General features: G+C 42.7%; 1 protein-coding gene across 5 annotated transcripts in view; it reads left to right on the top strand.

Moving 5' to 3' along the window:
* The window catches only part of LOC120770414 (hormone receptor 4), a 154,278-nt gene that overhangs the window by 136,557 nt on the left and 2,988 nt on the right, over window positions 1-14,733 (top strand). For 2 of the 5 annotated variants that reach the window (XM_040097849.1, XM_040097852.1), the window contains exons 4-9: window positions 2,704-3,079; window positions 4,097-4,876; window positions 5,113-6,994; window positions 7,269-7,663; window positions 12,760-12,940; window positions 14,503-14,556. In XM_040097849.1, the coding sequence (XP_039953783.1) occupies window positions 2,704-3,079; window positions 4,097-4,876; window positions 5,113-6,994; window positions 7,269-7,663; window positions 12,760-12,940; window positions 14,503-14,556 (3,668 nt within the window). Of the gene's footprint in view, window positions 1-2,703; window positions 3,080-4,096; window positions 4,877-5,112; window positions 6,995-7,268; window positions 7,668-12,759; window positions 12,941-14,502; window positions 14,557-14,733 lie in introns of those variants that run through there. The other 3 variants (XM_040097850.1, XM_040097851.1, XM_040097853.1) reach the window with 3 other exon arrangements.

Raw genomic sequence — 14,733 nt, 5'->3', positions numbered from 1 at the left:
CCATTAAGGGAGTTTTGCATTGACCGAAAAGAATGGTAGTCCGATGCTGTGAGGTTAGGGCTATATGGTGGATGCGGCAAAACTTCCCAGCCAAGCTCTTCCAGTTTTTGCCGAGTCATCAAAGATGTGTGCGGTCTTACGTTGTCCTGATGGATGACGAAGTCTTTTGTCCGTTTTTTTCCAATTACTTGCTTCGATCTCATCAGTTGTTGACAGTAGAATGTAGAATCGATCGTTCGACCAGGCTGGAGCAGCTCATAGTGGATCATTCTTTTCCAATCCCATCAAACACTCAGCATAACCTTTCGAGGCTTGGCTTTGCGATCATTTGTTGAGCTTCATCACGTTTGGATCATGATCTTTTTCGCACATCATTGTCGTATTTGATCCACTTTTCGTCTCCTGTTGCCATTCGCTACAGAAATGGTTCGAATTCATTTCGTTTCAGCAAAGAATCGCAGATGTTAATTCGGTCCATTAAATTCATGAAGTACTCAAACATCGAGCTTCTTTTTGTAGCCAGCCTTTTTTAAATGATTCAAAACCGTTTGATGATGAATGTTAGGTTCCTTAGCGATGTCATCGCTGTTTATGTGACGGCCTTGATCAATCTTTTCCACAATTTCATCGACGTTTTCAACGATCGGTCGACCAGAGCAAGGTGCATCTTTCACATCGAAATTTCCAGAATAAAAACGAGCGAACCATTGTTGTGCTACATGAACTGATAGAGCATTGTCTCCGTAAACTTGACAAATTTCATTTGTGGCATGCGTTGCATTCTTCCCTTTTTATACACAAATTTCAAAATATAACGAATTTCTTCATTATTTCCACTCATTTTTGAATAGCTGTAACTTTTTTTCAACTTCACCGAATTTTTTTTAACTGAATAAAGCTTAACCAACACTACAACAACACTTTCCAACACTATATGGTATAACACAATGCGATTGGTAGCACTGGAGATATACTACTGCAACGATATCGGTTGCCAAAATACGAAAATACTTTTTCGACTACCCAATATTTATATTAACATTCTGGGTGACCTATTGACCAAAGGGACAACCATTACGACATTCCAGATAAACATGATAAAATTAAATTACAAGTACTATTATGGGATTAATTAAAAAATATATACTGGATTACTGGACATCGTAGTAGTCTCGTCCCTAAGTGGGGAGTAAATATTTTGCTGAAGAAACTACAATGGGTGAGACGTATAAGCATACCTTGGTTATCTTGTGGCTGTCTGAAGACAAGTACATACATAGCAGAAATTTTTCCTTAGACAGAGTTAAAAGAATACCAACTTTTACCTGGAAATTCTTTCCACCAACTGATTTTTGCTTGCCACCAGAAGACTTCAATCTTGGAAGAGATCGCAATATCAACAAAAAAGCGGATACAAAAATTACTATAATTAATTCAATGAGATTTTCTATTAACTACGATTAGTAGCACCACAAAGAAATGTCCAGTAAAGCGGTCTCCGCTAACCAGTCATTCCGCGTCCACCATTCAATCAGCAAAAGTTCTCCATGCAAGCGATTTTTTGGCCTCCCAACCGTGTGTCTCTTAGATGCCACAAACATCATCGCCCCTTTGCCTCAGCACACAAACAGTAATGGGTTGCATCCACATTCATATGAACGCATTCGTCCAACATTAATTTTATTTCGCACATGATTAATTTACATCCTCTTCTAGTATTCAAATGAGCTCTGCATTAAAAGCGGCAATCAAATGTTGCACGTTCTGCATGAATTAGTGTCAGTTGCATTACAATAAATTAACATATTAACAAAAACAACGACATAAACACCAACATGATATATGCAAACGTGCGAAACGCTTTAAATAAGACAAGCGCATGGAATTGCAGTTAACTTACTAACATTGCAGCACGAACACACACACCAACACAAGCACAGCGGCCAACTGGTCAACGGTAGATTACATTAAATGACTGTTATAACGCCTGATATCGGCGCTGTTTGTCAAATGTACAACTTGTTCGACGCATAGCCTAACATTAGCCAGCTGTGCGGGGGCATGTGTGTGTCCGCTGCGCCGCGCGCTTATTAAGGGAATTCTGAAAATTCGCAATTAGACTGGCAGCAGCTACACATCCGCCACTGCGCGCCACTCTGCATTGGGAAAGCTCACACGAATTTGCATATGCTCGCTGTACGCGCTGGGCATTTGCCGGCCTCATCAGCGTGTCAGCAAACATATTGTGTAATTACATAATACAAATATAATTTAATAAAGTCACTTAATGCGAAATGCTACTTGCTACATGTGGCAGTTGAAAGCTGACTGTTAAGTTTTGAATTTCGCCACACGCACACACACATATACATGTGTACTCGATTCAAACACCGTTCTGCGGCGGGAATAGGGAGTTATGTGTAGGTTTTTTCATGACTCTGCCAATTACATTGTAATAAAGGCACTACAGTGCGTATGCGCGATATTTTTGCAACGAGCAAAAGCGAATAAAGTGCAGTGATTTGAGTTGAAATATGTTCAGTTGTGAGCAACACTAATTTAGTGAATGTGAAATTCCAATTAAATTTTTGTTGAAGCTATATCTGACGGCTACGACCAACAATCAAACATTGAAACTAAAATCCATAAAGCATTAGTGAAAAATGTCCTTAACTAATAACCTTTCTCTCTTTACTCTGACAGGACTATGAAAAGGATATCACCAACCACAAGCTCAACTCACCGCTTAGCAATCACAGTCTGCATGAACTACACACTCAGAACTCTTTCGAGAAGGATCACGTCAAAGAGCTGGAATTTTATCAAAGCTTAGCCAAGGCGGCCTCGCTGGCCAATCACAATGACGCCCACTCACGGCATTCGCATGATTCACACGAGCTCTCACCGCCCACTTCGCCCCAACCGATGCAAATCGACACCGACGTGGGTGAGGATTGCGATGCGCGCGATCATCTCAATCCGCTGTCCGACGCGGAGGAACACGAGCAGCAGGCGAAGGCGTCCGCATCGGCTTTAGCGGTGGCAGCAGCGGCAGCGCAGGCGCATCTGAACGGAACTAGTGAGTACATATCGAAATCCAATTCTAATAAAATTAAAAAAAAAAAAAACAAAAAGAAAACATCACAAATATGCAATGAGAGGAAGACGGAATATTTTTTTAAGGAGTATAGACTTCTCTGTTTCGATACAAGAATGTTACTCTTCTTAAGTTCAAAGATGGCTTTACACTAATTTCATGAAATAATCCTCAAAACACTCTGAGGTGTGAATAGAAAGTCTTAGTTTTTACTCGAAAGTTTAATTTCCTAAGATTAATTTTATCGAAATGTTTACATTGGTCTATTTGATTATAGTAAAGACAACAAAATCCAGAATATTCCTCAACCGTTTCTCACGGTTCAATTTAGCGAACAACGTTCAAAGCAGCTCAATTTAGAGCCTTCAAAATTATAACTGTTATTTTACATATCAATGTACATATACACAAGTATTTGTAAAAAATACGAACGTCCTTTTTCGACTACCCAATACATAGTTTATTTTAATATATTTAGAGAAGCATCCGTCTGTACTCACCCCTTCGATAGAGAATCTGAGGTAGAGGCCTACTTATCATGCCGCCGGCCTTTAAAATGTCCCGGGTTTCGTTGAATTTGAGCTCTTTGTTGTTCAAATGAACTGGTCTATGCGTCAAGCGTTTAGGGAATCCACACAAATGTCCAACTAATCGAGCAAACTAAGAGACATCAGCGCACACTGACATATACCAACAGCACACACACACTCACACATCTACACTCGCACAGATAACTTACAAGCCGAACACGAGGCGACTGTAGCAAGCGCACACAGACGGGTCATTAAGTACCTCGAGCAGACAACACCGAACACAGCATTTAACTCATCAAAGCCCAATCCACAAAATTTTACTAATAACTTGCAACTTGTCTCATTTTTACCCCCCTTACTACACAAACACACCGCTACGCTTCAAAACTGCACACACCGGCCACCACATACAACTTCATCAACAACAATAACAACCATGCACCCAACGTAACCGTACACTCTGCAGTGCAAGACATGATAAATTTACAAAAATTACAAAATTTAGCCACGCTCCAGCAGCAGCAGCAACAACAACAACAACAACAGCAACATCATCACCTACAACATTCCAGCGGCGGCAATGGTATGCACCAGCATCACCACCACCACCACACACAGCTTCCGCACTTGCATACGCCACCTGGCGGCTCGACCACTCCGGTGAGCGTGGCACAGAGTGTCACTCCGGCGACAGCAGCAGCATTAGCAAGTCTTCAGGGATTAGCGGCTGGTATCAGCGCCTCAGCAGCAGCGGCGGCAGCGCTCAACTCTCCACTCAATCTGACTGTGAGCGCAGGTGCAGGTGGCAGCGCTGGCATTAGTGCTTGTCTACCACCAATTGGCGCCACTGGCCCACACAGCGCACCCTGCTCCCCCAACGCGTTATCTGCCTCGAATGTGTTGGCTGCAGCAGCAGCCGCCGCGGCGGCTTCTAACAATAATAATAATAAAGTCATGTCACATGCTGGCGGCTGCGGTAGTGGCCAGGACAATGGCGGCGGCACATCGCCTAACTCGAGCTCGGTGCAGGCCCAGACGATGGCTCAGAACACTTTGGCAAATGTGTTGAATTCAGCGGCAGCGGCCGCGGCGGCTGCAGCAGCAGCAGGAGCTGCGGCCACCGCTTCTCCGCCGCCCGCGCTGCCGACACCGGCGACAAGCGCCCAAATGCCGCAACTGATACTCGCATCCGGCCAACTGGTGCAGGGCGTGCAAGGGGCGCAGCTGCTCATTCCAACGGCGCAGGGTAAGTAGCGTAAATCGGTATTTATTAATTGTTTGATAATAATGCGGTGAAACCGATGAAAGACGGTTTATGCAAAATGACCGCAGTTTGAAGCCTAATTCTTTAAATGCATCATAGTATGGGTTTACGTTTGTGTCTTTCGAAATATCTTGTCGAATTGCTGGAAGAAACCTTTTGAAGTTTTTGAAACGAGACTTTGCTTTTCCTTTTTTTGATGACGTTTCTCTCTTTCGCAGGTATAGCCGTGCAGACCATTCTGACCATACCAGTGAGTCCGCAGATCAACACCAACGAGCAATTCTTGCAGAACTTCGGCGCCTTTGCATCATTTCAACAACAGCAGCAGCAACAACAAGCACTCTTGCCACCTCCTTTGCCACCAGCGCTCGCTGCCTTGCAACACGCTTCAACGCTGCCTCAGCTCGCACAAACCCAGACGAATTTACTCAAGCCCAACCTCTTCTCGAGCAGCGTGCAACAGCTGTTAGCCGCCTTGCATCCGGAATTGTTTGCCGCGGCCGCCGCTAATCATCACCTGCACGCCTCGTCGCAAGCCTCACATCATGCCATGCACCATGCGCAGCAACAACGCAGTGACCAACAATCGGCGGCGCCACCGCCGCACCTTGCCCATCTGCCACCACCGCCACACCATCACCTAGCCGCACATTCACACACGCTGTCGGGTGATTTGCATTTAGCTGCCGCAGCAGCCGCGGCTGCGGCGCGTAACAGTGAGAGTGGACATTCGCCTACCAGTTCACCCCCGCCGCACAGCATAGGCGGCGGAGCAGAGCGCACGGTCAATAGTAGTGCGTCATCAAGTACAAAAGCCGCCGCGGCGGCAGCGGCAGCAGCAGCCGCTTTTCATCTTCAACAGCAATTACACATTAAGCAAGAAACCTCTCCGCGCCATCATCATCACGCGCTGCACTCACATACACACCATAGCGGCGCACATCACCACTCACTTCGACACACAGTGGATGAGCTCGCCTCACCAAACCGGGAAATTGGAAAGTCGACAAACCCAAGCTCTTCGGTTACATCGATGCATATGCCACCGGATGTGAGCGCATCTCCACCGCCTGGACTTAGTGCACACCATCATCACTTTCATCACCGCAGCAATGTGTTGGGAAGTGGTCACCAGACGAGCTCGACCCCATCGCCACGTCCAAACTCGTCCACTTCGACGTGTACGATGACGTTGCGGGACCGTGATAGGGATAGGGAGCGGGAGCGGGAGCGGGAGCGAGAAAGAGAACGTGACCGTGAACGTGATAGGGAGCGTGAGCGGGAACGTGAACGCGCTGAACGCACGGAAACGCATCACAAACGCAGTCCTACACGTGGCAGCGGCTCTCTAAACAACGGGCCCAACGCTATCACGTGCAGTGGCCTGAACCTCAGCCATCATTCTAATAAACGTGAAAGGGAACGTGAACGCGAGCATTTGAGGCGTTCATCTTCGCCTACACTCGGCTCGGCATGTAACTCAACACAATTGCCGGTGAGCGGTCGCAACTCATCCGCCGTTGCAAGTTCGTTGTGCGCTTCCAATACCAACTCAGCCTCAATCAATGCATCAGCGTCAGCAACATCCGCCTCAGTATCCGCAACTGGCAATCAACATCACCAACATGGGCATCACTCACACCAACATCACCAAAGCCATCATCAGGCACACCACAGTCTACACCATCATCCGCATACGCTGTCGTCAGGCGTCACAACAAGTTCGGCTTCCGCCTCATCGGCCGGCGGCGTATTGTCGTCTTCGACATCGACGACATCCAACGAAAGAGGCTATTCATCTCCTTTGCGCGGCACTGCTGGCCAATTGTTCCGCACCCACTCACCGCCACCGTCATCGTCCGCAGCGGTAGCAGCCATCACGCACTTGCATCATCATCAACATCAACAACAGCAGCAGCAGCAACAACAGCACGGCCAACATGCACACAATATGAGCTCACCGCATGAGCGTGATTTTCTAGGAAATGGCGGCGGAATGAGGGCATCTCCACTGGGTATTGGCGTTAGTGGCGGCGGTGCAGCGGTCGGCATGGGCAGTGGACAATCTTCAGCGGCCAGCATGCTCAACAGCATTAATAGGTAAGTTCATAGGGGTACGAAATTTCACAGAGCAATTGTGGCGCGCAGCAAAGTGTGGTTATGGTGTGCTAATTAGACTACAGAGAAGAGGAAAATTAATATGCGCCTTTGGGCCCACAAAATAACTTTTAATGGTTGCGTATCAGTGAAAGATATTTATTAAAACTCGCAAAATTGATATTGCCGCACACAAAGCCACTGGTGCCACAACATAGCCGCGCAGCAACATAATGTATTTTAAGTACCAATTAATACCCCTCTACCTGTATTGCAGACTCTCCGCCTCGGCAAATGGTGAATTGACCATCACAAAGTCGCTAGGTCCGCCTTCAGCGACCGCGATACGTGCATCGTCTGCCTCGCCCACCTCGCCGGGTCTCGGTTCGTCGTCGCTTGGCATAAATACCTCATCCGCGTCGCATCTGGTGCATCACCCACACCATGGCATGCACGCGATGAAACTCAGCCCGACAACCAGTTCGTCAATGCAACGTGAACGTGACCGCGAACGTGAGCGGGAAAGAGAAAGAGAGCGGGACCGCGAAAGAGAACGCGAACGTGAACGAGATCGAATCAGCGGCAGTGGCCTTGGAGAACCGACTTCTCAGCTCTCTCCTAATGGCACGGACGGTTCGAGCGGTGCGCACGATCTGCTAATGGATTCACCGAGTGAGTAAAGATCGATTTCCTTCAATTACTTTTACTAGTTTAAGGCCTATTATTAAACATATTAGGAAACCTTGGATACTTTACGTTAAGTGACAGTAAATTGGCTGTTGAAACTTTTCCTAATGTGTCTTGCAAGCTTTTAGGCTAGGCTAGGATATCCATATATACATTTGTCACGAAATTTATTGCTTTTGTGATGTCAGAGACCTTATAAAGTATATATATATATAAATGATCAGAGTGATGAGTTGAGTCGATGAAGCCACGTCCATGTGTTCGTCCGCTGTCTGCCCGTCGGTATATACTCAAACTATTCCCTCAGTTTTTGAGATATCGATCTGAAATTTCGCACACGTTCTTTTCTCCCTAAGGAGTTGCTTATATATCAGAACCACCGATATCGGACTTCTATAGCATATAGCTATCATAGAAACTGAACGATCGAAATCAAATCCTTGTATGGGAAACATTTTTATTTGACGAGGTATCATCCCGAAATTTGGTATGGTTTACTGTTCAAAGCAACGGTACAACTTCCGAAGAAATGGTCCATATCGGAGGACTATAGCACATAGCTGCCATACAAACCGACCGAACTAAACCTTTTTCTTGCATAGAAATTTCTTTATGTGTGAAATTATTCTTGCTTCGGTGTTTCTTTTTTGTTGTATTTATATATTATTAAGTGTTCAAGGGACCGACAATTTTCTTTGGTTGGTTTCAAGAAGGGCTACTAGCAAATATGCGAGAAATTTTCAAGGAGATCTTGATCCTTTCTTTAAACTGCTGTTACATTCAAAATTCATGTCATGTAACTTGTACAAACATACGTCTTCTCCATTGTTGCACTGCGCTGTGTTTCCTCATTTATATGCACCGTGAGCGCTGTAAGAGCTGCCACAATACCGTTAGGCGGATTTTTATTGTAATTACTGCGCGGATTTGCCTTCGGCGGCAAGGATGGCTTGCATAAGATGCTTGTAAGTCGATGAGTGCATTTTGATTTATTTATTAATACAAAAGTGCGAGCATTATGCAAAGCATCATATTGTCTCCGAGGCGATGCGCTAAGGCCTTGCTGCACGGTACACCGCGCCCCGCTCCCCATTCTTGCGCCATTGTTGTTGTTGCTGGGCTGCGCAGTAATTAAGCAACTACTAACTGTTTGCTTGTTTATGCCACCGGAGCTTATTGCATATTGCCGTGTTGCTTGCAACACTCGGCGGTACTTGTCAGCGGCTGACATGGCATTCGCTGGGTATTATGGCAACATTAGCAGCAACAATGGCTGCAATAAAAATAACGACAAGTCTTTAGTAGTGGGAAATTGGAGCTGCTGCCGCGTCACGAACAATAATTCAACTAACTAGATGCTACAATATTTTGATGCTGCAACACTCTGCTGCTATTGTTGTTGTTGTCGCTATTATTACACTTAGTTTGCAAGTGAAATGTGTCATTAAATGCAAAAACAAACTCATTCCACTTGAATTCCAAACGAGTGCTGCCAAGGAAGCTGGCTGCCACATCTTAGAAACGCATCCTAGCGGCTGTAGAATCTGATGGGGGGGGGCCGAAGGAGGTGACTTACGATAGCGCACTCGAGTTCTGCAAGCGTCAATTAGGAGTAATTAAGGCAAACATTGTGTGCCGCAAGTTATTGTTATTGGTTTGTTGTTGCTGTAACTGTTGTTGTGGCATGGCGCGTGTTGCATGAATTATGCGCACATTTAAGTACAGCTTCCGAACGTTGCTGGTGGTGCGAATGGCATACAATCCATGGCTTTTGTTGTCAGAACCTCTGCCGCCGCCACTGCGGAATATTCGCTGCAGTTGGACGATAAATAATTTTTCGGAAAACTAGCGCAGTGCTGGCTGTCGTGGTTGCTTAGAATTTAAGACCAACGAGTTGATGATTCGAAGCAGGATTTGGCGATTTTAAAGGATGATAAACCCGAGATTTCGCGGCGATATGTGACAATGGAGGAAACATAGCTCCATCATTTCACACAGGAGTCCTATCGGAAGTCATGCAAAGAATCCGCTGCCAAGCATGGGATAACGCAACAGACATCTTGCAAGCTTATGCCATCTGTATTTGGGATGCGCATGGAATAATTTTACTATGGAAGGCAGGAGACTTTTCAATTGACCTGTCATACAACTAGTACCAGAGCTTGCCACTGTCATCCTTACCAACCATTAAAGCAAATCTCAAGTTTCGCTTTACTTTCGCAGGCAATCGCGGAAATCTATAATATTCGTTTGCATTTACAATAGCATTCGAGCCATTTGTGTTTTGCACTAACTCGTATTTGCGTTTTTCGATATACATACATATGTGCATGTATGTCGGGTAAACATCTGCTTCTAGTACCGTAATATGCTGAAATATTCACCTTTAATTGGCAAAAAGCTGCAAAAAGTATCCAATTATTGATCCAATTAAAAGCAAATTCTTTGCATAGGTACTTTCGTACATGGCGCACACCCTTGGCCAAGCAAATATGTACCCACACTCCCATATGCACATAGTTATTCATACTTATGCAGCGTGTGTGTGCTCACACATGCACACAAGCGCGCATATGTATTCGCACATAAATGCATATTTGGCACTCATAAATTACAACCACTCCCTATTATTGCACCGTCATGCCCCGGCGCCGCACCCTCGGGCACTCGCGCTCGCGCTGTGTGTTCGGTGTTCTAGTGGCTCTCTTTGCTTAATTTCTAACTACGAGCGCGGTGTAATAACCTCTTACTGTTTTTTGGCAAATGCGCCACTATGCTTAAAAAACACAATTAAGACCGGAGAGTGTGGCAGCCACAAAAAAAATTTGCATCGCCGCACATTACACATGCAGGCATACAAATAGAAACACCCATACATGTGCGCAGTTGTAAAGGCAAGCGAGTAACGGCATTTTTTCTATCCATCGCTGATTTATTAGCTATCATTCGCTACTTACCCGGCAGTGCAGTCTGCGCAAACAACTATAAATTTGTAAAAAAAAAGGAGGACGACAGCACTGAATAGGAGAATTGGAGAAATTAGCTTTCATAACCAACTCACATATACAAATTTTCATTGAAAGGGAGTGTGGTAATTAATGTGCTTCCTTACTAACCACTGGTTCAGACTTGACACCACAATAAACACTATAGGGTTAAACACTCTACTTTAGTGGCATGATGCCGATCTTTTGGCTCAGTCAAATTAAAAGTAGAGTTGGTTCTTGTCTAAAGGTTTGGGTAAAATATTTGAACAACTTATACTCAGTATCCAAAATTTTGGAATTACTATATTAAGTCCACAACTATGTAATTTTTTACTAAAAAATTTAATAACTGATTAAAAATATTCATTCTCGTTAATCTCGGCATACAGCCAATATACATACAAGTGTACAAGTGAGGTATGAGGCAATGGTCATGGCCATCAGCCTTGTTGTTTTCACGTTTGAAACTTTCATCTTAGAGTTTCGATCAAAGTGCCTTGAACACTTGACCAAATCGTCTAAGCTAGAAGTCTTCGATTTAACCGATTTCTCAAAATTGCCTGCTGAAGTTTTCGAACACTATAACTACTATCAACTACTTGTTTGGCAACCGTTGGGTTCAGACTAGGCGTTACTGTGGGCATGGTATCATATTCCACCATGTTTTTGAACTCGGCTTAAGCTGGCAATGCGACCGACGAAAGGAGACCGAAGGGAAACTAAACACATCGTTTTCATTCCCAAGTAGATAAGATTCGGGTTAATGTTTCCGTGATCGAGTGTTCCAAAATCTTCGAAATCTACAACGTTTTAAATCCATACACAGGAGGTAGCTTCAAACGAAATTACTACAATTCACAATGTTAAATATATTAATCTTGATATACTCGCAAACTTTTAATACTAATTAGTCGAATTTAGCAAATTTGTGTCTCGGCGAAAACTTTAAATTTGGAAAACCATTCGCGAAATCCGTTAAAAGTTTTCACGAAAATCCGCTTTCAAAATACAAAAAAAGCGCTGATTGAGTGACGAACTTTAATAGGACTTTGCACATACATACACACGTAGTGGAAGACTGTGTTAGTGTGTTGCCAAACTTGCAGCCTTAATGATATCAGCAAATGTTTTTGTGCAACAAAAGTCGTGAGCTAACAACAAGTGAGCAGCGACTGACTCATTCATGTTTTATGAGATCTGCTAACAGGTAACAAGCTCATACGCACACACACATACTGACTTGGATCTACATGCATGTTGCTTCACACGTGCAACACACCTTCTGCAAGCTGCCACAAGTCTATCTCGTCAAAGTTTATTAGCTGTTGCTTTATAACTTCCAATTGACGGCTGTCGCGAGGCGTGAGCGTGAGTAAATGTGTCTTTAAAAAGTCGCTAAACTTTCGCTGCGGCGCTAAGAAGCGCAAAATCCACACACTCACACACAAACATACGCATATGTGTGACTGACATTGAGTTTGCCAAATCTTCCTTTGGTTGCAAAGTCTCATTGACTTGCGGCAATTTGCATTCAAGGATAAATGCATTTGTGTGTGCTAATATGTAAAGCTTTCACATGGTTGTTGCCGCTTTTGTTGTTGCAAACTTCAATTCGTCATCGGGAATGGTAATTGCGAATTAGCGTCGACGTCGAGCGGCATATGTATGTATTTGTTTACCTGCACGTCACAATACCTTTGCCAAAATGTCGCACCAATTTAAACTGAACGCGCAAGCAAAACAACAACAGCAACTTAAGTTGACGAAGTTGGCGAAAAATGCAATTATTTCGATAATATTAATGGAGACAATATATTTAATAAGAATTTTTTAGGACTATTATAGGAATACTTTATATGGAACCATTTTATAGGAAACTATTTTAAAGGACTGTAACTCAATTTGGCTTCCTTGACGATTTTTTTATGAAAAGTTAGAATCCTAAATTATGCCAGTTTACTTAGTGTATTATAAAAATTCGTTCAGCTAATTTTTTTTTGCGTAGAATAGCATTGTAATAATTAAATTTGTAATTTTGAATTTTTAACTTTTTTTACATTTACTCATGCAACGATTCTCTGTTTACCCCGCTAGATGAGCCCACCATCAACCAGGCGACCACCAATGTGGTTGAGGGCATCGATTTGGATGAGATCAAGGAATTTGCCAAAGCGTTCAAGTTGCGACGTCTCTCACTGGGTCTCACGCAAACGCAAGTCGGGCAGGCGTTATCGGTGACCGAGGGACCCGCCTACAGTCAGAGCGCCATATGCAGGTAAGAAGAGAAGAGTTTATAAAGATGATTATAAGAACCAAATGTATAAATTTAAGAGCTCAGAGTTTTCAGAACACACGAAAAATATTTTTTTTCTATCTAGAGATCGAAAGTAGGCAATTGCCTATAATTCGTGTTTTTAAATGACTTGGCGGGAGACCAAAAAGTGTAATTAGAGCTTTTTCGCAACTTTTCTGCATGTTTTCTGCAGCTTTTCCTAAAGGTTTTTTTAGGTTATGGCCAACAGACTAAGCTTCAAATAATCAAATCAAGTAGGAACAAGGAACCCGAACAATTTTAGCTTAAAATGAGCAAGCCTTAAGTTTTTCTGCAATTAAAAAAACTTTTCACATTGAAAATAAAAAGAATTGGAAACGTAAAAATTTTTAATGAATAATACTATATTCCCACCGACAACACAAGATTTCAGCTGCTGAGTAGATTATTTCACTAATCTACTAACTTTAGCAAGATTTCGCCATACAAAAATAACACTTGACGCTCGTCACAGAAGAGATTTGAAGCTAATCTAGTCGAAATCTCTCTACTCTGGACTTTATCACATGGATTTTGACACTCCAAACTGTCAATATGAAAAATTAATTAAATAAATAAATAAAGTAAAAAGTAAAAAAATTAAAGCAATATCAAGTAAATAAGTGAAAAAGGTGCAAGATAGTATCAAAAATAGGAGAGTAATGGCGAGCAAAAATGACACAGCTTCGAACGACTAGTCAAAAACAGCTGTTTAATGAATCTCCAAAAGCAGTGAGCACAGTCTACATAAGTATGTACATTGTTGAATAGATTAAATGTAATCTAATCACTTCAAATTATTGAAGAGAAGACGGTCTTATTTTTATAATTTAACTTACTGAACAGAAGTTAATGAAAAATGACGTTAGTATACGAGGAATGTGGACTTACTAATAGTAATGTATTCCGAGTAGATCCTTGGTATCTGTTTATGAGTTCTGTTATTATAGATCACACACTTATTCGTGTATAAGCTCCTTCAATCTTCATTCGTCGAATTATGGCATTGCTTTGAGAAATATATGGCACAGCAATGTGAAAATTTTAGATAGGCATCCCCCACACTTTCAGGAAAGACCTTTAATTTTTTTTTTTTTTTGGAAACTTTTCACAAAAACTTTGTACAAAAAATATACATACATATAAAGAGTCAAAATAAGGCTTAAACGAATTTTTGAAAATTTTTATTAAAACGTGTGGAACCTTCGAAGAGAAGAGGCACTTTCTCCGTAAAAATGACTGAAAGCTTTCGAAAATTTTATTAATTTGCTACTAATTTTATACTCATATTCGCGCAGAAAAGTTCGTGCTTGTGTTCTGAAAACTCTTTGGAATTTTTACTGTGCCAGGACATTTAAGCATAATTTGATTTTAAGCTTACACCAAATAAATTCCCACAGTTTTTGAGGGACCAACAACTAAACTGAAATATATATTTATTTATTTTATACTTTCTGCTACGGAAAACCAAAAAAAAAAAACAAAAACAATGTAAATGCAATTAAATACAAAAACAAATGCAACAGTGCACTCGCCGCACAGATGTACGCCGCCCAATTGTCGTCGCAGCAACAGAACATGTACGTGCCCCTAACTACTTACACACACACTTAGAGCTAAGAAAGCACACGTCTAACAACGAAACATAGAAATCTAGAATCATTGAGTCTTAGTATGAGTATTTAACTAACAAAAGTAGATTGTAGACTAACAAATTGCAGAGCAATAACAAACATAAACAACTACTAATACAACAA

The sequence above is a fragment of the Bactrocera tryoni genome, chromosome 3, assembly GCF_016617805.1.
Source record: "Bactrocera tryoni isolate S06 chromosome 3, CSIRO_BtryS06_freeze2, whole genome shotgun sequence".
Taxonomy (NCBI): domain Eukaryota; kingdom Metazoa; phylum Arthropoda; class Insecta; order Diptera; family Tephritidae; genus Bactrocera; species Bactrocera tryoni.
The sequence above is the reverse complement of the archived record's forward strand: the minus strand, read 5'-3'. Positions and strand labels throughout refer to the sequence as shown.